The sequence below is a fragment of the Sinocyclocheilus anshuiensis genome, unplaced genomic scaffold, assembly GCF_001515605.1.
Source record: "Sinocyclocheilus anshuiensis isolate Anshui unplaced genomic scaffold, SAMN03320099.WGS_v1.1 scaffold437, whole genome shotgun sequence".
Classification (NCBI taxonomy): Eukaryota; Metazoa; Chordata; class Actinopteri; order Cypriniformes; family Cyprinidae; genus Sinocyclocheilus; species Sinocyclocheilus anshuiensis.
The window spans coordinates 2200132-2225377 of record NW_015539902.1 but is presented as its reverse complement, the minus strand read 5'-3'; the positions used below and the strand labels follow the sequence as shown (position 1 = coordinate 2225377).

The following is a 25246-nucleotide window of genomic DNA, read 5'->3' as shown; positions in this document are numbered from 1 at the left end:
TTACAATTCATTCATTAAATGTGACCCTGGACCACAAAACCAGTCTTAAGTAGCACGGGTATATTTGTAGCAATAGCCAAAAATACATTGTATGGGTCAAAATTATTGATTTTTCTTTCATGCCATTAGGATATTAAGTAAAGATCATGTTCCATGAAGATATTTTGTAAATTTCCTACTGTAAATATATTAAAACTTAATTTTTGATTAATAATATGCATTGATAAGAACTTAATTTGGACAACTTTAAAGGCAATTTTCTCAATATTTAGATTTTTTGGCACCCTCAGATTCCAGATTTTAAAATAGTTGTATCTCAGCCAAATATTGTCCTATCCTAACAAACCATACATCAATGGAAAGCCTATTTATTCAGCTTTGTATACATCTCAATTTGGAAAAATTGACCCTTATGACTGGTTTTGTGGTTCAGGGTCACAAATGTATACATTTTTTGAAAATAATTAATTTGTATTTATTTTTTTATTTTTTTATTAAGAGTTGAGATGAACACCTTTGATAAAGAGAATTTAAGTTTTTTTTTATCTTTTTTACAACACATAGTGAAACACATTTCACTGATGTTGATTAATGGTCACATGCAGGTAAGCAAATAAAATATTTCATCTTTTTTAGTGTTTTTTTTTAAGGTTTTATTTTAATTTGACATTTTTTTAATTTAATTTATTAGTGGATTTTCATCAATGAACCCTTTGCGTTTTTACAAACCCCAAGTTGGGAAACACTGTTTTAAATGGTTATAAATTATCTTAAAGGAACGATTATGATGTTTGGATAAAATTTCACTGACAAAATAAACAGCTACATTTTGATTTACTTATCTACATTATGTGTTTCGTGTTCATGAAAACATCCTGTCAGCGTGAAGGATTTTAATCCTAATCCTGCGTTGACGAGCGAACAACAGTTTTAATCTCGGTCGTGTCAGATCATCTGTGCGGGAAAATTCGTAAGGATTTCAAAAGTGACGGGGGGAAGGGCACACCTATCATTTTCTTTTCACGGTCCCCACATACCTTTCCAGAAAATTCCCTGAGGGTTGAAAAGCTTTCCCATGATTTATCCCGTTTATATCCAGCCTTCCCATAGATGAGTAAGCAGGTGTCACGAGGGATGGGTGGGAATCGTCGTGTTGGATTGAAAAGGCTAGATGTAAACAGGCATCCTGCACCAGTCTGAACAAGCTAAAGCTAGGCAGTGTCAATGAAGGGCTGGCACACACACGCCTACATATGCATGCACACATTTACAGAAAAACCAGGGCTTCCCCACCTAATAGAGCACATGTAGGCGACTTTCTGGAAAAAGCACAGTAAATAACACTTACATAAATGCATTAAATCTGATCTAACTGGATTTAAAATGTGAAGTCTAAAGACTAAGCCGAATTCTTTGTGTTCTTCATTTTAGATTTCTGACTTCGGCCTGGCAAGGTGGAACGGCTTTGCCAGGAACGACGATATTAGCCGTGATGGGTTTTGTGGCACCATCGCCTACCTTCCTCCAGAGAGAATCATAGAAAAAGACAGAATCTCTGACACTAAACACGACGTGTACAGGTCAGCCATTTTGGATTTCGTATTAGCTGAAATACGAGATCAGCTTCTGTTTGTCAAAACCACCTTTTAATGGTTAAGTCAATGTTGTCTTACACATATGTGTTGTTTCACAGTTTTTCGATTGTTATCTGGGGAATCCTCACTCAGAAGAAGCCATATCAAGGTAAGTTTTTTTTGGTATTGAGAGTGTGTTGGAACCCTTATTGTTGTTTATCTTTACTATGGGCGGCATCGGATCCCGTAAACATGGATTTTTGGCATTCATTTCAATCTGACTGGCTCTACGTGAGGGAGTGTGTCTGTGTGTTTATCTGGTTGTGATTTCTGGGTAAATCTAGAAGGGAAGAGAAAACATGACTGTTTCTTTTTAGTAACCAGCAGTTACAAGAATTCAGTGTGAAAGACTGAAACAAAAAAAGTTTTGTCAATAGAGGCAGAATTGTTGTGTTTGGCACCAGAGAATGGAATCATTTGGCTGCCAAACAACTCTTTCCAAAAGGAAAATAAACAATATCCTGATTTACAATGAAAGTTGAAATCACAGGATATGAAATTAGTGGCCTCTGAGAGAAGTGTTGATTTATTTTTACTGGTCTAATGAAAACAAGGATCAGGATCTTGTTGATAATTTTTTTTCCATGTCATATTACACTCCCAAACCAAAAATGTATGTAAAAATTGCTAAAAAAAATATTTTATTTTTAAATTAATTTTTTTTTTACGTTAATCCTCCACTCCATGTATATTAGTATAGTATATTAGTATAAAAATAACAATATAGTATTTAAATGTAATTTAAATTGTAGTACTGTAGAATTAGTTGTATTGCTCTTAATCGTCTGGGGAAAAAAAACATTGTCGAACATTACAATAATATAAAATAATAAAAGAAGTCAAACGTTTCAGATCTGCTAAAAATGAGAATTTAAGGGAAATGTACTACAAACAATTTTGAGTTTTATTTTTTAGTAATACAAAATCGGTTTTCTTTTTTCTGTTTATTTATATAGCACATTTCATACATAATGGTAATTTAAAGTGCTCTACATAAAACGAATTAAAATGATCATCAAAATAATCACAACAATAAAAGCAAAGAATTACAATTTTGAAATGATTTTAAAATTTAAAATAAAACAGTGAAGAATAAAAGAGGATGATACATAAAATACAGTGCAATCAGTTCGAATGTAACCGTGATCATTCAGTAAATGCACAGCTAAACAGACATGTTTTGAGTGTTTCTGTTGTGTGGCAAAAAAAATAATGTTATTTATTTGCTCTGTCTGTTTCATAGGAGACAATAACATCCTGCACATAATGGTGAAGGTGGTGAAGGGCGTTCGTCCAGATCTCAGCATTATTCCTCGCAGTCGTCCTCAGGCCTGCTCAGGCTTCCTGTCCCTTATGCAGAAATGCTGGGCACATTCTCCCGAAGCCAGACCCAGTTTTCAAGGTGAGTGTCTCTCACTTCGATCACACCAGTAATGAACCTGCTGAGTCACAGGAACCAGAGTTGCATTGCAACAGTGATATGACCGAATATGCCAGGCAACCAGACCAATAAATTGCCATGACACAATGTGCCATTCCTGTACTTCAATCCATTTTTATACTGAATAGGTTTTGTAATTTCAGGAAGTATTTCTATAAAGAGGTATACCACTTTCCTTAAAAAAAAGTTCACTATCATTGTTCATTGAAACATTGTTCACTTTCTCCTACAGAGATCACTTCAGAGGCTGAGGAGTTGTGCACCAAACCTCATGACGAGTCCAGAGCTTCCGTTTCTTCAGAAACAGACTGTTCCCCTTGCCCTGCCCCAGCCTCCAGTGAACAGGTAATATCAGATGCATAAATTTAAAATGATTTTTTTCCATTGTCATGCTGTGTACTACGTAAAGCAGTGTTTCCAGCAAGTTATGTTCATATGAGTCATTTAGATTGACCTCCAATGAGGTTTAGACTTCCTGTCCCTCAGTTATTAGGCAACTCTTTGGTATTTGTTTTAGTCTAAGTACATAGTGTAAATGTTTTACCAAGATGACAGTCTTTCATCAGAGACTGCCACCGAACTGCATTGCTTTAACAGAACCCCTTTGTTGTTTTCTGTGTGAGTGTATAAAACTGTTTATTTTAGGAAGAATACACTGTTCTTCATTTGTCAAATTGTTGTGTATTTGAATTAACTGTTTGCATCTACAGTCTACAGTGATTTATTCATTTATAATTCATGTGGCTCCCTCCATTGTTTCTAAAATATGAAAGCATTGTTGCTAATCTTCATTGTTGATGAAATGTTCTCTTACAAAGAATCTGTTCTACTTTTCTTCACATACAGACTAACAACCAAAAGCCGGTGAGGCCGAAGTCAGCCATGTTACCTGAGAAAGACTACAGCCTGTCTGAGCTGCTGTGTCAGATTGACTCGGGCTTGTCTCGCAGTTTTAGCAATGTCAAAGAAGAGTCCCTTGAGAGCAAAGACAACACCAGCAAGAGACTGTCAGGAATCTCCTCCGTGGACTCCGCTTTCTCATCCCAAGGCTCGATTACATTGTCCTTTGAAAAAGAAAATGCTGTGAATGGTAAGAGATAAGCCACAGTAGCATCTTGAATTTTTTTCGTATAATATACATAAAGGTATTTAATTTAATTTAATTTAATTTATTTTTATTTTTTGTGTGTTGCTGTTTGTTTTGCTTTTTTATTTTATTTGTGTTTATTTTATTTTGTTATTTTCTTTTTCTTTTTAGTTGTTTGGTTTGTTTTATTTTGATCTTTTTGTTTTGCTTTGATTTGTTTTTTATTTTGTTTGAGTTTTGTTTGTTATGTTAATTGTTTTGTGTTGCTTTTTGTTTTGCTTTTTATTTTATTTGTGTTTATTTTATTTTGTTATTTTCTTGTTCTTTTTGGATGTTTGGTTTGTTTTTTATTTTGTTATTTTTGTTTTTGATTTGTTTTTATTTTGTTTGAGTTTTGTTTGTGTTGTTATTTGTTTTCAGTTGTTTTTCATTTTGTTACTTGTTTTGGATTTGATTCTGCAAATATTATTGATCATCAGAGATATGCTGAGCAAAAACTTGATGAATCTGATAATCCTAAAAGTCTAATCAGTGTGCCATAAAATTCTTTATACTCATTTTTATTATTCTTCACTGTGTTTATGTACTACTTAGACTCCAGTGAGTTACAGAAGAAGAAGCTTTGTGAAGCCATTCGCACTGAGGACATTGCAAAGCTGATGAAGATCCTCCAACCACAAGATGTTGACTTGCTCTTGGAGGGTGGCAGCAACCTGCTCCACCTCGCAGTGAGTCTGGCCAATGAGGAAGCGGTCAAGTTTCTGCTACTTAGTAACTGCAACCCTAATTTGCCCAATATTCATGGAGCCACGCCCCTCCACCTGGCTGCCGAAAAGCGACTGAAAGGAGTATCTGAGATTCTCCTGAGCCGCAAGACAACAAATGTCAACACCAAGGACGAGGACCAGTACACACCTCTACACTTCGCAGCCCAGAACGGCGATGAAGCCCTGTCCCGTTTACTCCTTGACCGCTGCGCTTCCATTAACGAAATAGACGCTCAGGGTCGCACGCCGACGCATATCGCCTGCCACCACGGACAGGAGAACGTGGTGAGGGTCTTGCTAAGTCGTGGAGCTGACGTCCATGTGAAAGGTAAAGATGACTGGACGGCGCTACATCTGGCTGCCTGGAAAGGCCATTTGGGAATTGTGAAGCTCCTGGTTAAGCAGGCAGGTGCCGATGTCGATGGCCAGACGTCAGATGGGCGCACTCCGCTCCATCTGGCATCTCAAAGGGGCCAGTACCGGGTGGCACGGATCCTGGTGGAGCTCGGCGCTAACGTCCATCTCACCTCTGATGGCCTCCACACTCCGCTTCACGTGGCTGCAGAAACCGGCCACACCAGCACTTCAAGGTTGCTTGTGAAACACGGTGCCGATATCCACAGCCGGACAGCCAACGGCTGCACCGCCTTGCACCTGGCCGCACAGAAAGGTCACCTACCGACGGTTAAAATGCTTCTGATGGAGGGTGCTGACCCTGAGAGCGCCAACCACGGCCTTCGCACGCCATGTCACCTGGCTGCCGAGAGCGGCTACTGCGAGGTCCTCAAAGAGCTTCTGCAGAGCTGCCCCGACGTCGCCAACGCTCAAGACCGGAATGGGTTCACTCCGCTTCACCTGGCTGTACGCGGTGGCTACAAAGACGCCATCTGCGTCCTGCTCGAACGTGGAGCCGATGCAGCGCCGCTGTCTCCACAGCCCATCGGAGAACATTCGCTAGACTACACATCAGAATCGGAGCCGGAGAGTCCGAATCCTCTCACTCCAACAAAACTCCAGAGGAAAGTGGTCGTTCTGAAACTCACCACCCACAAAAACACTGACGGCACACTGATCCCTGTAGACTCTCCGTGTGAATCGGCACTTTGTTGAGGGTCCTACTGGGGTTTGACCTCATGGACTTCAGGAACCCTTGCAAATATGCTCATAGACACTTTCTCCCTCTTTTTATCATTCCTACATTGTAAAAACTGACAGATGCTGGACTTGTTATCCATTGGGATTTAATGTACATATTGTAAGTACTCATTTATCAGAATATTGACAGATATTTCCTCCAGGGTTTGGGCTCTCATTGGCTTTCCTCCTTAATAATAGAGTTATTTTGTGATTGGAAATGCATTTATGTGTGTGTATATATATAGGTACTGTAGATAGAGCCTGGATATTGTACTTTATTTCACTTCACTTTTTTTTTTTGATGTACTGTATGTCTTTGATTTCATCGTTTTCTTCTTCTTGTTACCAGAGTGCAGTGGTGATTGATGCAGTGCAAGCAACCCCATAATTGTTTAGACATTTCTGTTGTAGCATATTATTAGAATAAGCTTACCCTATATCAGCTTAATATTGCACTTCAAAGCTATAATTTAAACAGAAATGGCAATGCTCTGAGGCCAATTATATAATTAAAATGGTTTACTCAAAAAGAGATGTGCATTTATAGAGCCATTTGGCTCGTTCCATGGGAATGTGCCCTCAGGAGGATCACAGGTGTGGGTAGACATATGGGGGGAGGGCTGTATCCCATGTACCCTCATGTTCAGGCCATTGGCTCATTCCTAAGACCACTTTATCTTTTCATCGCTCTGTAAAACCATTGCGCAGAGCCCTGTTTTATGCCAAGGGGGGCATAGCCGTCATTACCCTTCACTGTCTGGAACAGACAGCCTCTTAATTGCTAGGTCTTTAAACTGCTGTTGAACGCTGGGTCTTTTGGATGTGATTCTGTGTTGTTGTTAGCATCCATGCATCTGCATCTGTATAAACGAAATCTTCTGTAGCAAACCAGTCGGTAATCCAACACCAACACCTTTTTCAGGTTTTACCTTGACTTTTGTAATAAGTTGATAAAGCTGCCTTGTCATTTCCCTTTTGTACACAAAAAAGATATCTCTCATTTATCCATAGTGTTTGCACAGTTTTATATTTTGCACACTTTTATATTTGATGGAAAATTAAAGTGCATCACATACATGAAATATCTTGTCTGTTTGCATTTTTGGCTGTGAATATTGATATTCTTCAGTCTTAATTATCTTATTTTTCCCAAAACTCCTAAATTGTGACCTTTATTTGAATTAACTGAATGTGCTCCATAAATGTACTTACAGCCGAAGAAATAGACTTGTTTTTAATGTCAGGAAGTCTGCAACGTCCATCACAGGGAAAACAACAGACCTAAAACAATGGCTTACTGTTCGTATGTGTGTGACACGCACTGCCACCACCTCATTGTCTTAAAAAGACACTTTTTAAGCCTCTTCCACTTTTTTTCTTCTTATCTGGTATGACTCGTCTGACGGGTCGTGAGATGATGATGTTTCAAAGTGCAGCGACAGGTTTGAACGTGCATGCGTACACACGCGGACATGTACAAACATCACTCAGCGGATTGCAGAACCAGTGCTTGCGGAAAGCTGATGAATTCACTGATTTATGAGCTGCTGTCAGACATATGCGGCACACACTCACAGTTGCACTCGGTTGATCTCATGAAAAGTTACTCATTGACTAGCTCTGCAAACAGGAAAGAGCTGAATAGTTATTGTTCCCCTAATCTATGCTACCGTTTGTGGCCCAGGTCGCACTTGTTGCATAAAACTGTCTTTTCAGTTGAAGGTCAAGAAATGTCATCAGATTTAAGCATTAGAAAAGATTAAAATTGTATCAAATAAGACTTCATTGCTCTTTGAACATCATCTGGTGGTTATGAGAGTCAGTATAACGCGAGGATTTTGTTCTCAATACAACAGAAATTATGAAATTCAATTAAAGAAAAGCTAATTGTTAAAACAAGCTTCTGAAATGGGTGATGTCAGGGCGAGTAATAGACTGTGAAGCCTTGAACACAGGTGTTTCCTTGAGGATGTCTTGAGTGCAAGATCTGACTTGAACTGCATTCTTCTTCCTTGACCTTGAATAGACAAATGAATCAACCCGATGTTCTCCTCTCCCACTCTGCCCCACCTTGTGGAAAAATAGAAGTAAATGTGCAACTTCATAAGAACATTCTGTTTTTCTTTGAGCTTTGTAGTTTGTGCATTTTGAAATACTGTCCTGTGGGATTACATTACAAGTTTCTGTTTGTCAAAATAAGATGTTATTTGTTGTAATAATCGATTACTAGCCTAATTTAATTGCAAGATCTTTCTGCTTCAAAAGCTTTTTATGTGCCTTTGTTAACGAAATGCCTGCAAAGAAATAGCAAACTTTTTTAACATCTAGATTTTCACAAAAAATGTATGTTAATGGGATGTGTATATTTTAGGTGCTGTAGAACTTAGTCAGGGAAGCGCCATATTTATTTTTTTGACCTGAATGAAAACGAGGCTGTGAGGGACAGAAGTACAGTGCGTTCAATGGATTGTACTATTGTTTAACGTAATCTCCAGCTTTTAAAGTTGAGTTGTGAAAAGTTGGCAGTGCGTGCCATTGTAAAGACTGTAAATCTTTCCCTCACAGCCTCATATGGCGTCTAACTAGTCAGAAGCTTTTCTCCATAATCCCCTTTTAGATTTATTGAAGTATTTAAATAGTGCTGTGGGCCGTGGCGTTAAAAATAATAATACAGTAGCCTACTTCTATTCTATATAGTCTTAAAATTAATATGGGGGTCATAAAATAGCATGCATAATAATTACACAAGGAGAAGACATTTTTAAAATAGGAAATTTAAAATAGGAAACAAGACATCGCATGTAAGACATACTGTCACATGCACGGATGTTACCAAATATCCAATACTGAATAGGAAAAAAGTGAATATCTATGTGAATATACGATCATAGTGGTTATAGCTGCGGTCACGTGTTATGGCAGCTGTCAGATTACAATATACTGTATGTGAATAATGTTGAGTAATATGAGTAAATGTTGCAGTATCTTATATGGCCAGAGGTTGGTGCTCAAGCTCTGTTTATGACTGCAGGAAGTGGCTACATTGTTTTTATTTAAAGAAATTATGCTTTTTAAACAGTGGAACATTAATTTCCAAAATTTTTTTTACAGCACTTCAAGTTAAGCCATTCTTAGAAAAGAAAAAGATTCAAATATTTTTTTCTATAGGTCTATCATAATGCGTGCGGTAAGGAGCATATGCACAAAACTTAAAATGTAACAAAAAAATGAGTGAGTGAATGAATGAACAAACAAATAAATGGACAACACTGACAAATAAAGGAAATACAGACTAAGCCTTATCAATAGCATTACCAAAAATTGCTCATGTTGCTTAATGAATCTGTCACATTTGTATCAGGCTCCTAATTAAACAAGAGATTTGAAAAGTGAGTCTACCTCAATCAAAAACAAAAAGACAGTATAGGAAGTGACTACATGTTCAACAAAGAAAAGAGTCTCTTTTATCTTTTAAATGTGCTCCTAATAGCTGTATTGCTCAAATGATTTGCCAGAATGACTCCAGTAAAAAAGGAGTCTCTGAATGCAGCGGGAGATTTTGGCATGAGCACTCATTCACTCACTCACTCACTCACAGACAGTCTGTCTATGAGGATGACAGAGACGCAGAGTGCCAAATGAGGGCCCATGGAAACTGGCACATGATGAAAGCACAAGCCATTTCTTTTTATATCAAAGCAGAATAGAGTGACAATAATGGGATCCTCAGCAGAATAGCTGTCTTGCTTAGACATTCACATAAAGGCATGTGTAGCGCTGTTTCTAGTGCCATTTCAGTTATGTAAGTACCGGTATTTAACTTCACAGACTTCGACGGAAGGATAGAGAGACGGAGAATCGAAAGCAATAGAAGCGAGTCGCTTTGACGTGATGCGGAGAAAGAAAATTCCTTTCTGGAATTCCCCGCGTGCGCAAATGCTCGAGGCCAGATTGTGTTCTTCATTAAAGGGGTCATATGATGCTGCTAAAAATAACATTATTAAACTCACGTTTGAATCATCAGTGGCAAATCCTTTAAATATGAAAACCTACCTACAGTCTGTGAGTCAGAACAGCCGGCATTGTAGTCTACTCTACCAGGATCAGGAAACAGTTCTCCATAAAATGTGCTGCACACATCTGAATATTTGGGTTAAACTGTTCTGGAACAGTGTTGTAAATACAACTTAACCACTGATTTCTAGTTGTGGCCTCTTTTGGAAGGCCAAACAAAGTAGTTTCGCTTTCGCAACAAAACACACAGCATTTTCACAACATGGTGGCGGCGGCAGCAACAATAAAGTTATGCCTTCTTTCTTTGCTTGAACATTTGAGCTGCATTATGCAAATCTTTAATGAGTACATAATGTCATAAAATAAAGTAAAATAAAATTAATAATAATAGCAGTCTTGGAAATTTTGGAATGTGTAGAAATAAAATAAAAATACATTTAAAATCATAATTTTATATCGCTTTATACAACAGTTCTAAGACAATTAATTAATAGTGAGAAAGTTATGTTTCAGACAAAAAGTGACTAACTCGTATATTTTTGTCCACGAGCGAAAATACTTAAAAAAGAATCTAAAACATCAAACTTGGCAAGAAACGGAACAAAGCTGATCTAAAACAACTGTAAAAGTGGAGCGTAGTCACTGAGATTCTGCTTTGCATCTCTCGCATAGTCTGTTCTAATAGTTATATAATGAATGACAGCACTCTTTGAATTCTATACTTTGTATACAGTGTATAATCGTTATATAATTTAAATTATGTGTGCTTTTTTCAGTAACTCACTGTCAAGTGAAGGCTGTACCTAAGTCTATGTTGAGTAAAATCGAGTAGGTAATTAACAAATATCTAAAGTCAATCTATACAAAAAATATAATTCCCTTCATAAAGTAATGAATCATGATGAAATAAATTTTACCCTCACCCACCCTCTCTAAATGAATGAAGGTATTGACTAGCCTATCCACTCTCTTGGTGGACAGAGTACAATAGTACGTATTGCTAACAGCGTGCCAAGCGCAAACAAAATCAAAGAACCAATCAGAGGCGCGAATCCATAGCACGTGATTGAACATGGCGGGATTACTAGAGTGGCATGAGTGGCTTCTGTTAGCGTGTTCTTTGTCATTGCTGTACTTGTAGCTGCTTGCAGTCCGCTTCAATAACAACACCCGCCGTTCTACCAGCGTGGCTTACCTGTAAGGTCAGCCAATTTCCCTGTGTTTCTCTCTGGATTGTGCCGAAATTTCTTCTGACAACGTAAAGAATAAGGTAATAAACGTCGATAACGTCTGTAGGTGTCGTCTGTTTTTTCGAGAAGGTGACGTTTTCAGGGGATTTTTTTTATTATTCTGAGAAATATGTACACAGCTAGATAACGGGTCTACACTGTTCTTTCGGCTGGCGGTGTCGTTATATTTCAACACGAAATGTCTTGAAAACTGGTATTTTAAGTATTTTGTCATCTAATATTGTGTTAATAAGTCTTTCGGTCAACAGGTATATTAAAATGTGTGTGTTTAAGTAGTGAAAATCCTCAAGCTTTGTTGTTGTTAGGTTAACTTCTGTCCACTGTAATCTGATTATGATGCTCTGTCTTACCAAATAAAGTTAACTTTTATACTTTAAACTGGTATGAAAGCCACCTAAAATATGTTGGTATCTTTTTGTTGATTGTTTAAATGTTAAATCTACACATCAAGCTTTGGTTTGGTCCAACTAATATGTTGGTTTTTAGTTAAAGTGATGTGTAACGTTTACTTGCAGCAATTAACAAATGACATGAATACAAATATTCACAAAATGTTCTGTAATTTTAGGACTACATGAACCAATTACCTTAAGTAAATAATCACACTGGCTGTGTCTCATAGCGTAGTATGCTGACTAACTAGACAACATTTGTGGTCATCATTTGCACGTGCAGCACTTTGAGCTGACTATGCAGCACACTAAGTTTTGAGACAGAACCACACTGGCTTGTTCTTAGGTTGTTATTCAGTTTAAAGACTTTCATAATCAGATGGAGTTCAACATGAGCCCATGCTTGACAGTTTCGAACTGTTCTGTTTCATCTGTTTGTGATATAAACAAAGAACTATAAAGAAGAATTTGATCTCAAGGAAACAGTATTTAAAAGGGGATCATTAGTCTTTTTTTTTTTTAAGCTTTTTTGGACCTGTTGAAAAGATGGCATTTTGTTTAAATTTGTTTATAGAGGCGTCCCAAAGTATGGGAAAATACCAGGGAATTTTAAAGGCTTGGGAAAAGTCATTGGAGGTGTTTAAATCTTAAAAGTTGTGGAAGTGTCTGAAGTGAACTTAATTGTTATGTTCTGCTCTAAAACACTTAATTGAATAAATATTACTAAAATGTATAACTATAATATTGAAGCCCACGTCTGCTACTGAATAAAAAAAATCAATAAATAAAACAGCTAGTTGTGGCTTTATCTCACAATTCTGACGTTTATTGCAATTCTGAGAAAAAAAAAACTTGCAATTTAAAAATGATAAACTTGCAATTCTGACGAAGATGTCAGCTCAACTTGGAATTGAGAGAAAAAATAGAATTCTGTGTTTATATCTTGCAGTTCAGATTTTTTTCCTCCGAATTTACATTCAGTAATTCTGTAAATGTTTTTTCTTCGCCACATACTAAAGATGGTCATGTCAAAATTTTGACTTTGTTTTCTTGCAATTGTGATTTTATATTTCACAATTCAGATTTTCAGAATTGTGAGTGGAAAAAAAGTTGCAACAAATTATATTTATATATACTTTTATAAAATTGTGTAGCCTATACACACACAAACACAACACACACACACACATTTTAAATTTTATATAATTTTTTTAAATATTAGTTTTATTTTTTCTGGATTTGTTTACAGTATGAAATAGTTTTATGCAGTAGAAGATAGTGGTTTGGCTGTGATGGAAAGACTTTTGACTATCTCCATATTGTAACTGAATTTGGCCACTCAACAGGCTGTGACATTCTGGAAGGGGGCATTATGTAAGACTTGAGCAAAGGTAATTTAGTTGTGTAAACACTGGCTTCATAAGAATCCAAGTGGGTCCCAAGAATGAGACTGTTGTAAAACTGGCCATAATAAATTGCAGAAGTACAGCAGCTTCTAACAACCGTTGTTTTCTCATCTGTTTTGTTAATCTGATTGTGTCTGTGCATGTTTTTTCTCCTTATCTTGATATAGCATTGTTTATATGGGGCAAAAACCTTCGCTGCATTCTTGCTTATGTGTTAATCTTTTCCTGGGAACTTAATTTTGAATCACAGATTTATACAGAAGTAAAAATGTCATGATTGAAGCGTGATTAAGGGATCTGGTTGGTAGCTATTGATTGTCCGTTGCATATGTATCAATATCAAGAGAAGCTTCAGTGAGATTAAAATTTATTGAGTAACTCTTTGTTCTGTTTGCTTTGCAGAAACACCATGGAGGAAGAGGAGCACTTTGTGAACATAGACTTGAACGATGACAACATCTGCAGCATCTGTAAACTAGAGACGGACACAGGAACGCTTTCCTTCTGCCATGTGTGCTTTGAACTGAGCATAGAGGGTAAGATTTTTTTTTTATCAGGTAAAAACATTTGAATGTCCTCAGCTTGCCAGTTCTGGGTCAGATTATGCTAATCATAAATGAGTTAAACCTCTTTCTCCCATATCTGTTTCATCCATATCCCCCTCATTCATGTATTAGCAAGCACTCTGTTCCTCCGCTTCATGTGCTGCTCCAAAAATTAACTGGAGCGTTTGAAGTGCCACTTTGGCATCTAATTAACGTTCAGCTTATTAAGGTTAGACTAGAGTTTCCTGAGGGGCCTCATTGGAGCGGCTCTTTTGTTCTCTGCAGCTGTCATTTTTTTTGCACTGAACCTTCCCCAAAAGAGTACTTAGTATTTCAAATGGTTTTATATCGTCATGGCAGAAAGTAGGCATCTTGGGCGTAAATAATTTTCTCTGGAATCGCATGTCTTTGACTGGAATTTTCTGTGGCGTTAGTTTTGGTTATGTGATTTTCAAGTTTCAGAGTTTGGAAGGAATGGCTAAACAGGAGGTTTTCAATTGTAGATGAGGATTCTGAGGTTTGGGAACACAATTGTCATTAATTAGAACGTAAAATGTAATTTTGTTTAGAGATATATATTAGGTACTATATAGGTAGTATATTGTATTTTTCCCCCCATATAGGTCAGTATTAGATGTTTAATTGTGCGACTTAATAGTTTTGCGCATATATTACGCTTACCAAAGTTAATTAAAAAAAAACATTGATAATTGAACAACACTGAAAATTGAGAAACACTGTAAACGTAATCTTTAACAAATCTTAAAATTAATGTCTATTTTTTCATACTTTGCATTATAATGTTGTTTATTTACATTTTTCTATTTATTTAGAATACATGCCATATATTGGTTATATATGCCATAATCATGCTTTATGAATTGCTGTGCATTTCTACTTTTGCTTCTTTGTGGCTTTTTTATGCGGCGTCAGTTTCAGTTATATGATTCTCAGGTTTCAAGAAATGAAACGAAATGGTAAACAGGAAATTGTTAATTGTGGATAAAGTTTCCCAGGTGGAATGCCTAAAGGGATATGGTGATGGAAAAAAAATAACATGGGAGGAAAAGTTATATTTCAATGCTCTTGTATTCGTTCGCAAAACCTTTGCCATTCCCCTTTGAAACGTTGCGTTCATTTGCAAAACTTTGCAGTCACTCTCAAAAGCATTGCAATATATTCTTTCCACCCACCTATTATTATTTCCATCCCCAGTTTTGTAAGCAAATTCAAGGTTTCACAGGTAAACGCAAAAACCTTAATATGTAATACAATTTTTCCTCTTCTCATATTTTTGTTTCCCATTACCATGACCCTTTAGGGGCCCCTTAATAATTTAGAATAACTTTATTAAATGTAATTATTAGCATCAAAGTATTGATTATCAATTTTTTCATACTGTACATTATTTTATGATTCCTAAATTCTCTTTTTGAATTTAAACAAATTAATTTTAAGTTTATTTAGAAAATATGACACTTATTAGTTATCAGTTGTAACATGAAAATAATTATCATCTCCTAGGTATTGGCCAGAATTTTAATATCAGTGGATCTGTATTTGTGGATTTATTTTCTAGCATTGATTGTGTTTCGTCCTGCCAGTAAAGGCCTGTGCGTTCATTCTGTGGTTGTGTTGGGCCAGTGGCCATATTACATACTGGGAAACTATACATGAAAACCTCTTAATTTGTAATGTCAGGTTTTGTCTGCTGGAAGCCTTGTTGAATTGTGTAACACAGTGTGGTGTACTAGCATTGTCTCCTGAGGATGTCACATGCCACTTGAAAAACAAACATTATCATAATTTTTTTTTCTGTACCTCCCTTCCTTTATTGATTCTGTTTATTTATGCATTCCTCTACACTGACCTTCAAAAACAAAGCTGAATTTTCAACTGCACGGTCTGGATGGTTTCAGAAATTAGGGATCATTCAGCCAGACTGTCTTTTTTTGCAAATGCATTTTTATCTGCTTATCTGTGACACGCATAATCTCAGTTTATGAAGCGTCTGGATTTGAGCTGGAGAAGAAAGCATCCATGACTCCGGCGAAGAGCTGGGTCTGCTCACAAATTAGACACACTGAATATTCATGCCTGCGATAGAAGGTTGCCGCTCTTGAATATTTAACAGAAGAGCGCATGAGAGATCTGGTCAGGCAGCCCACAGTCGCCCAGCCACCAGGCAGCTGTATGTCACGAGTGATTCACCACAGCACTCGGCCTGAACGCCGGAGTGTTGCACAACAGCACTTGTGGCCCCGTGAGGGGGCATTGACAAGCCTGTGGTTGCGCAGCACTCGATCACAGGTCTTCCTCTGCTGATTGGCTGTTGGCCACTGAGTTACACTCTCTTCCCACTAACAATACACGCCAATGTTCTCGGCGAGAACAAGAACAAGCTGACTGTGTATGTTTAGACCCGAATGTTCTATTGCCCACACCTGCGTACCCTCAAAAAACAGTGTAACTGAAAGTAACCAGACTTGTTAGTTTGTCACCCACATATTTTTTTTGTTCTTTTCGTTAGTCAAACTAGTTCCATTTGTCACATCTAGTTTTCTTTGGACAGCCCAACTGATGATATTTGAGGTCTTTTGGTCCTAACGTTTTGTGGTTGTTGCGGAAGAGGTACTCGCAGTGGCTATTTTTATCATATGTCGCCCATGCTGGGCTGTTCTGCTTTTCGGTTTCCTCAAAGCAGTTTCTCCAAGCACAGAGAGAGAGAGAGAGAAAGTACGACAGAGGCTGTAATGTCTGTGCATGCGTGTTGACAACACACAGGAAGTCACTTGCAGAGTTAAATATGTCTTCCAGCACTCAAAGAAGCAGAGAGAAATATTAAAAGAAATGCACACTTAAAAGGAAAGAATGGGGGCAGACTGCAGTACACAATGTACACCCTGAGTTTTACTTCTTGGATGCTTATACAAGGGTCTGGTGTTCTTTGAAAATTGATGCCTCTATTGCTGCAATTTTTTTCTTATGTAAGAAATAACTGCTGCAGCCAGTTACTTATTTTAACAACACTTTGATTCATGCTTTCTAGAGCTGATGGAATAGCTTGGGAAATGTTTCATGGGGGTTTGACTTCTGAATGTCAGTTGCTTGCTTTGAATTATAGTGACAGTTTATGTGGTTTTATTGCATGGTATGGAGTGTTCCTTGTGTTTGATTTAGTTTTAGAGTTAGGCCTATATTATGTTTTATTACACAATTGGTGAAAGTTCTGGTGGGAATGGTAGACAATACCTTGTTTATTACGTTTTTATGGTCTGATATGCATTCACTACTTTTCAAAAGCTTGCGGTCTGTGGGAAATATTTTTGAAAGAATTCTCTTATTCTCACAAAGGCTGCATTTATTTGATTTCAATTTACTTTTACAATTTAAATGAACTGTTATCTATTTGAATGTGTTTAAATGTAATTTATTCCAGTGATGGCAAAGCTGAGTTTTCAGCATCATTACTCCGGTTTTCAGTGTCACATGATCCTTCAGAAATCATTCAAATGTGCTGATTAGGTGCTTAAACATTTCTTATGATCATTTCAGGATTGTTTGATGAATATGAAGTTCAAAAGAACAGAAAGAACATTTATTTGAAGTATAATTTTATTTTTAATATTTTAAATGGTCTACTGTCACTTTTGATGAGTTGAATGTGTCCTTGCTGAATAAAAGTATTAATTTACTCAAAAAAAACAAAAAAACAAACAGCAAAAATTCTTACAGTCTCCAAATTTTGGCTAATTTTGGCTTATACGTTTAACAAAGGAAGCTTTGGCTCTGGCAGATGCAGACCTGGCAATACAAATATTATAGAATATAATTTCTAGTGGCTAGTGTGTTCTGCTAGGGTGTTGCATACTGGGCAAGTCAAACAAATCCAAGATCCCAAGTCTCTGATATTCTTGTCCCTCGATATATCTCTGGTCCCACCTTTAATTAGAGTCTATGGGATTTGTTTTCCTCGCCAGGTCTGGTGTCAGATTGTGTAGCCAAGTAATAACTCATCTCTCTTCAACAAGCTGTACGACTTTGGAAGGTATCATTTTCGTTTTTGTGTTGTCAAGGCCATTCCTCTGAATGGTTTTATTTTTATTGCACTGTTGTGTTAGACTCTGCCCACACTTCTTTTCCACTGGCCCTGAAAGACCTTGATGGCTGGCTGGTTCCTTGCTCCGCCGAGCACACTGACGCAGGACTAACAGTTTCCCCGCAGCAGACACAGGCCGTCTCTCATCCTCTTATGTAAGAGCAGTGGAATGTGAGCTTGCGTACATCAGCCAAATGGATGGCTGGATAACTGAGTATTCCAGACACTTGGATCACAGCACGAATACAGTGCTGAACCTCAATGTGCTGAACCACTATGTACTTGTGTGCTCGAGTTCCTATTTTTTTCGGTGCTCACATTTGTTTATTTTGACTGATGGATGTAATATAGTGCACTAGTGTGACCTTTTGACCCTGATGGTGCAAAGCTCTCTGATAATCAGTGAATGCAGTCTGCATGGTAGATGAGAGCAGATTTGCTGACTGCGCTTCCCTTGCCCAGCGAGCTTTCCATTTCAGTAATGCTTCTCCATGCCCCAGAGTAATCAGAGGCTTTCAGCAATATTTCTGTCCTTTGAAATGGAAGCATTAGGGAAAACACATCCCCATAGGTAATGTAGGGTTTCAGTATTATGCCTTCATCAACTGCCTCACAGCAGGTTTATTCCAGGACATGCACATGGGAGATGTTTTGCACTGCTCTTGTTTGCATGCTGGTTGGTCTACTTTCTTTAAATAATTGATCAATGTAAAGTTCACTGTTGAACTCAACCTTTGTGTTCTTTCTCTTTAATGCAAGCGGATGCTGTACATTGTAATGCCTTTAGCTGTCTCGGGTTTGGATGCTTGGACAGGCCTTTACGTAGGGCCATATAAATTTCCAAATTCACTGTTTTCTGTTTTAATTTTTCTAGATTCCATTTTAATGGATACATTTTTTTTTAAATTGCAAGTGTAGAGCCCTATGAAATGCATTTAATTTTTCCAAAATTCAGTGTTTTTTAGCATCCTGTTTTAAAGGGCTCTTTTACAATGTCTATTGTAAAATAGCCTTCTATTATGCTCTTTTACAATGTCTTGAATTTGTTTTGGGGGTGTACTAGAACATGCTCTCATGCTTGGTGGTTCGAAAAACGCATTATTTTTTACATAATTTACATTATTACAGTACCTTTCTCCCCAGCCTGGCACAAACGGCTCGATTAGTTCCAAGTTTGATGAAGGCCCGCCTTCCGAAAAACAAAATGTGATGTGATTGGTTAGCTGTCCCAGTGCGTTGTGATTGGTGAACAGCTTAGACGGTGTTTCAGTACTGCCCCCCCCTTGCCAAAGCAGCAAGTTTAGTTAAAGGGGTCATATGATGCTTTTTTAAAGATCATTATTTTGTGTATTTGGTGTAACAGAATATGTTGACATGCTTTAATGTTTAAAAAACACATTATTTTTCAAATACTGTACATTATTGTAGGTCCTCTATGCCCCGCCTCTCTCAAACGCTTCGTTTTCTACAAAGTCCCTCCTTCCGACAGGCGCAGTCTGCTCTGATTGGCCAGCTGACCCAGTGCATTGTGATTGGCCGAACACCGCAAGCACTCGGAAATGTAACGCCCCTTACCATAATCGCGAGCTTCATCTTTCAAAATAAATGTAAAGACAGAGCCCGAAAGGGGAACAGAGTCGCAGACACAGTGATGAAGCTGGTCTCTCTAGCTCTCTCAGGTGTCAATATCAATTTGAGCCGGATTCAGACCCAGAGAATATTGAACAAGAGGATCACACAGAATCTTTGCACGCACGGGTATTGCAAGACATATTAGAGTGGTAATGTTATTGTTGTGTTTTTTTTTTTGGGTGCATGTGTAATAACTTGCGAAAACTTGAGGCTACAGCAGCACTTCTTCTTCGTCTGATGCACTCAACCAAGCGTTCTAACCACAGCCTTGCCCCTCCCCACCCCCCAACCATTCGAATTTCCGTAGGCGGGAATTATTTTAATGATATTCTAATGGACCGCTTTGTGATATCACAAAACCCAGAAAACAAACGCTGTAGTCCAAACGAGCCGTTCATTGTAGTTCTTGAAAAGGGATTTTTAAAAAACGAAATATCTCCCTTTGGAGTGGACTTTGAGATTTGTAAGTTTGAAGATCTTTTTTATGCCCAAACATACACACTACACACTGACTAAAATTCAAAAAGTGAAAAAGCATAATAGGACCCCTTTAATGGTTTAATTACATTTTTATTCAAAAGCATGTCTAATTATTTGAATTCATAAAACAAAAAATATTTTAATTTTTACAATAATAGGTCCCTATGAAATGTTAAAATTTGTAAAAATTTAACTTTTTCTGAATTCTGTGTTTTATGATTTAAATGAATTATCTAAAATGGTGACAATCAAAATAATCTTTTAAAGTGTAATCAAATGATATGTTTTCATTTGATTACACTTTAAAAGATTATTTTGATTGTCACCATTTTAGATAATTCATTCGTTCCTTTTATGTTTTGGCAAACAGTGCTTTTAGTGTTAAAATTTTAAACATGGAAAACAATTGTGTAATTCCCTCAAGTTTTAACACTTTTATTATTGTTATTACTACTGCTTTGAAAAGTTCTACTGTATTCTATGGTATATTCTGTCAGAATTTCTTCAAGTTTAACCGAACATTTATTTTGACAGGTTGTTGTGAAGACCTGTGAGTTTCTGTGGGTATGTGATATGAAAATAGTTTTTATCGTGAAATGCTTGTGAAGTGACTCTCAGAGCAGCTCTGGAGGTGAACTTTATGTCCTCATATAGTGAGACAGCAGAACTGAAAACACCATGAGCGTCACGCATGCATGGCTATTGCAGTAGATGAAACTGTGGCACTTGTTCACACAGGGACACAGAGACCATGCAAATTTCATATTTAAATAGCAGTCTCTTTGATTTATTCATCCAAAATGTGCCAAACTGTAAATTCCATATTTATGACTATTCAGCGATTCCGTCTGCGTTTTTTTTCATCGTAGAAATTTTTAGGCTCTACTTTTATGATTCTGTTTGAGCCTGCAAGAGCATTTTAATCCAAATCCAAGGGATAGGTTTTACTCCAGTCTGATCAGTAGTGGTTGATTGCTTCTGTAGGAGTGGGTTGATATATGGACAGCTATATTTATTTTGCTGTGGGTGCACGTGAAGCCACAATGTCAATCAGTGCAGCTGTTGTTGACTGCGCTCCAGTTTTAACCATGAGGTGTTGTTTTGGGCACAGCGGTCCTACTATTACCTCATGTCCCCATTCCCAGCAAACACAAACTCACACACACTGAAATGTGTCAAGGATCCAGTGTCCTTACTTCATGTAAGGACGCAAAAAGCAAAAGCAGCCCACATGGTTGTGGATTAACCCGCATGAGACGGGAAGAACAGGCTGAATCAGTGGCTGAATCACTTCATTTGAAGAATTGAAATGTTTCTCAATAAATTACCATCAAATTGAGAACACATTATTATCCTTGGAAACACTAAACAAAGTGTACGTTGAATTGTACATGTTGTACATCTCAATAAGATGCTCTCGATTATTTTGAAGGCTGTTTATGACGTAATTTAATTTTCTGTTTATCTAAAGTGGGAAATGGCACCGAGTGGAATGATGATTTAATGGAACAATGAAAAGGCAAATTACATAGATTGCACTTGATAAGATTGCTGTTTCCATGACAGCGACCCCCACTTTCACCCTTGGCAAATCGGCTAATCTCTGTGGTGCTGTTTTCGCCACAGTAGTAGTAACATGGATTACAAGGCTTCTTTTTTTTTTCTCTTGTCTCAATCTCCGTTCTTGTCGTTCGTACTGAGAGCCACTTGTTGAGTATTTCATCACTACAGGGTTTGATTCAGAACAGTTCTTCCTCTGTCTGCTTTCAGACATCAGCTAGATATGGAAATCAGTTATTTGCAAGTTGACACAGATTTTGTGTTTTGGCTACTTTTTTTTTTTCCTTTTTTTTTTTTTTTTTTTTGAGGTGCTGTCTGAGGCGAAAATCACCTTTTTTTTCCCCAGCAAAAGTGTTTATGAATTTAAAGTCGTCATGGAGTTACATTTTTATAGCATTTATATTTTTCCTCAAATTATCTAACCTAACAAATTGTTCTGTTAATTTTATTAAATAATCTAATTTTATTTAATTTAATATGAAATGTATTTTTAGATTCAACTATGCATTATTATTATTATTATTATTACAATTATATTTTTCCTCAAATTATCTAACCTAACAAATTTTGTTAATTTTTTTAAATTTAATTTGATTTAATTTAATATGAAATTTCTTTTTAAACTCAACTATGCATTATTATTATTATTATGCAATATTCTAATAGAAATCTGAATAGACAGAATGTGTGTGTGTGTGTGTGTATATAGTTATATATATTTCTAATATATTTTCATGGTGTTATGTTTATTGTTACACAACAATAATAATAATAATGTGTTATTAATATAGTACTATTAAAACAATTATTAAAAACAATAACTTTTTTTTTTACTCTTCTCTTTGATACTTGTCTCAGAGTAATAAGAATATTTATAGCTTGATCTGGCTCAAAATCCTTTTTGTGGAGACTTGAAACAGTCCATTGATGACTATAGAGAAATGTGAGAAGGTTGCATTTAAAATCTTTCCATGTGTCAGTCACACTTTTTTTCTGGGTTTTGCGTTTGCTTGGCTCATGGTATCCCACAGTGGTGATTTGATTTCTGGGTCGTATTGGCTTATGGTAATCCTGGGAGATATTGCGTTCAGAAAAGTGTAGTTAAAATGCTCCCAAACTCCTTGTGCGCACATTCACTGTCAGAGACAGTTTTTTGTGTGTGTGTGCTGTTCTAACCTTCAGTACCTCTATTTATAATCGCACTCTACAGTGCGCTTTCCTGTTATTCAGACTTTGCTGTGAAGTCCAGGAAATTGGTTTATCGTAAGACAGTGAATGAATTTGGCTTTTGCCTTCTCTCAGCTGTGAGCTGCTTTGGTTAAGAAAAGCACAGTGAGTCAAGCCTAAGCAGATACCCAAAGTCTAGAGTTTAGTGGTACATTGTGTGCAGACGTTACTGGAAACAAACTGTGTATGTGGTGAGGGCTTCTCAGTTCACAATAACCTTGAAGCAGTGTGAAGGAAAATGAAGCCGCCAGTACTGACTAATCCACTGTTTAATGCTGCTTCATATCGGTGTGTTCTTAAAGGGAAAGTTCATTTACTCACCCTCATGTCGTTCCAAACTTGTATGACTTTCTTTGGAACGCAATACAGTAAAACACTATACAATAAAAGTCAGTAGGCTCCAAAACTACACTTAACCTCATTGACTTCCATTGTATGGACACTGAGACATTTTTGAAAATGTTGTTTGTTTATTTTTTGGAAATTGACTTCCTGGACCCGATCAAGTCAGTGAGGTGAACTCTGGAACCATATCCGTGTGATTTGTGAACAGATCATTCAAAGTGGCTTTGTACTGGAGGAAGTGATGAATTAAATCGGCTAATTTGGCTTTGAAATGGTTTAAATGGTTCACTGAATAGATCCGACTCATCAGAATAATTTGTTCATGAATTGGACATTACTGCTGCACTACCGTTCAAAAGTTTGGGGTCAGTAATTTTTCTTTCGTTCTTTCTTTTTTTTTTTTTTTTGAAGAAATTAATATTTTTATTCAGCAAGTATGTGTTAAAGTGATAGTAAAGACTTATATTTTGAATAAATGCTGTTCTTTTTAACTTTATTCATCAAAGAATCCTGAAAAAAAGTATCACAGGTTCCAAAAAATATTAAGCAGCACAACTGATTCCATCATTGATAATTAGTGCTGTCCAACGATTAATCGCATCCAAAATAAAAGTTTTTATTTACATAATATATCTGTGTGTACTGTGTATATCTATTATGTATATATAAATACACACACATACAATATATATTTTGAAAATATTTACTTGTATATTTATATTCATATAATTTATATTATATTAGGGTTGTAATTATATACCGGTATGACGATTTATCACGGTTTGAACATGCACTGTTATCATACCGTAAACATTTGCATATCTACGTTTTTTTTTTTTTTTAATGAATGAAAATAAATCTCCCCCGCCATATGCAACTTATTTCCGCTCAGCTGCTTCACTCTGCATTCACTTGGCTGCTTACACGCACATGCAGCGGAGAAAATGACAGAGACCGAGATAATACCTAATCTCCATCCCCGCCGAGAAAAAAAAAAGTTAAAATCTGCAGTATGGGAATACTTCGGATATTTAAAAAAAACGAACGTGGGGTTGTCCTTGAGGACGGATACAATTTGCAAAAAACCATGGACGCAAAGTAGCTGCAAAAGCAGGCAATACATCCAACATCCAATACATCGCTCATATTCGCGGACATCATCCCTCCGTGCAGATGAAGGTGTGTCGCATTAATAACAAGTTATAAATTAAGGCCGTATGATTTCTGTGAAGCAGAGGGAATCCCGTTGCAGTCGTGAACATGGAATTTACAGTATAACGAGGATGTCAAGTAAAACGCGCAATCTGATGGATGGATAAATCAAAAGTAGATATGATATGTGTCTGTGAATATTTATGCACAAAGAGACAGCTATATAAATAATCTGCTTGTTTCTGCATGTCTCTTGAGTGGCGCCGTTTTATCTACTGCATACTGAAGTACGCATACATAAATGGTGTTTTCAGCTAGGGTTGCCAACCGTCCCGTATTAGCCGGGACGTCCCGTATTTTGGGCCTAATTGATTTGTCCCGTACGTGACTTCCCTTGTCCCGTTTTTTGACTGCTACGCTGATCTAACCTAGTGCTGGCCGGTGTGACCAAAAATTTATATCACGTTTTTTTTCAAAATTATACCGGTTTCACGACGGTATTTTTTTTTCATGCATGACCGGGTGTTAACCATATTTTGTACTGATTGAGAGAGGAAATACTGCAGTATATTGACTTAGAATGCCCTATTTTACTGTCATGATGAGTGAATATTGTCAAAAAATACCACACTAAATAGTGACTAAACACGACCCCTTTTAATACATGTTAACCAGGAGTGATTCTCATTTATAATCGCGGCATCGTCTGATAAAATCAACATGCATCTACACTAAAGAGCGGCTATGCGGTTGTTTTGGCTATATTACTTTTTTGTCTCATGCAGCGCATTGCCTTCGTCTGAGTAACAATCTAAAAAAAAAAAAAATAATCAAAAAGTGCATTTGATATGAACTACGCTCATATTTATAATTCCAAACAATCAGTAAGCGACAGGTGCTTGGAAACGCTGTTTTGTACTCATTTATTGACGAGTCGGCTGCGGTGCGACCAACTGAATGCGCTGCTTCTCTGCCGCTCACTGCACAGAACAGACGCCGAGAGAGGTGACACTTCTCCGGGAAAGTCAGACCTCGCGTTCGCGGGAAAGCACTGGCGAAATCTTCCAACTGAACCATA

At 37.1% G+C, this 25246-nt stretch overlaps 2 protein-coding genes across 4 annotated transcripts in view; both read left to right on the top strand.

Annotated features, from left to right (window-relative positions):
• Nucleotides 1-7148, top strand: part of LOC107686166 (receptor-interacting serine/threonine-protein kinase 4-like) — a 14743-nt gene extending 7595 nt beyond the window's left edge. Inside the window, exons 3-8 of the mRNA XM_016483064.1 lie at nucleotides 1432-1580; nucleotides 1694-1743; nucleotides 2878-3036; nucleotides 3308-3420; nucleotides 3922-4165; nucleotides 4757-7148. Of these exons, the coding sequence (XP_016338550.1) occupies nucleotides 1432-1580; nucleotides 1694-1743; nucleotides 2878-3036; nucleotides 3308-3420; nucleotides 3922-4165; nucleotides 4757-6039 (1998 nt within the window). The 3' untranslated portion in view covers nucleotides 6040-7148. The remainder of the gene's footprint in view (nucleotides 1-1431; nucleotides 1581-1693; nucleotides 1744-2877; nucleotides 3037-3307; nucleotides 3421-3921; nucleotides 4166-4756) is intronic.
• Nucleotides 7149-11199: 4051 nt separating this feature from the next.
• cunh21orf91 (chromosome unknown C21orf91 homolog) overlaps nucleotides 11200-25246 on the top strand; it is a 23558-nt gene continuing 9511 nt past the window's right edge. The window contains exons 1-2 of one of the 3 annotated variants that reach the window (XM_016483059.1): nucleotides 11200-11350; nucleotides 13531-13664. In XM_016483059.1, the coding sequence (XP_016338545.1) occupies nucleotides 13538-13664 (127 nt within the window). In that variant the 5' untranslated portion in view covers nucleotides 11200-11350; nucleotides 13531-13537. Of the gene's footprint in view, nucleotides 11351-13052; nucleotides 13114-13530; nucleotides 13665-25246 lie in introns of those variants that run through there. The other 2 variants (XM_016483060.1, XM_016483061.1) reach the window with 2 other exon arrangements.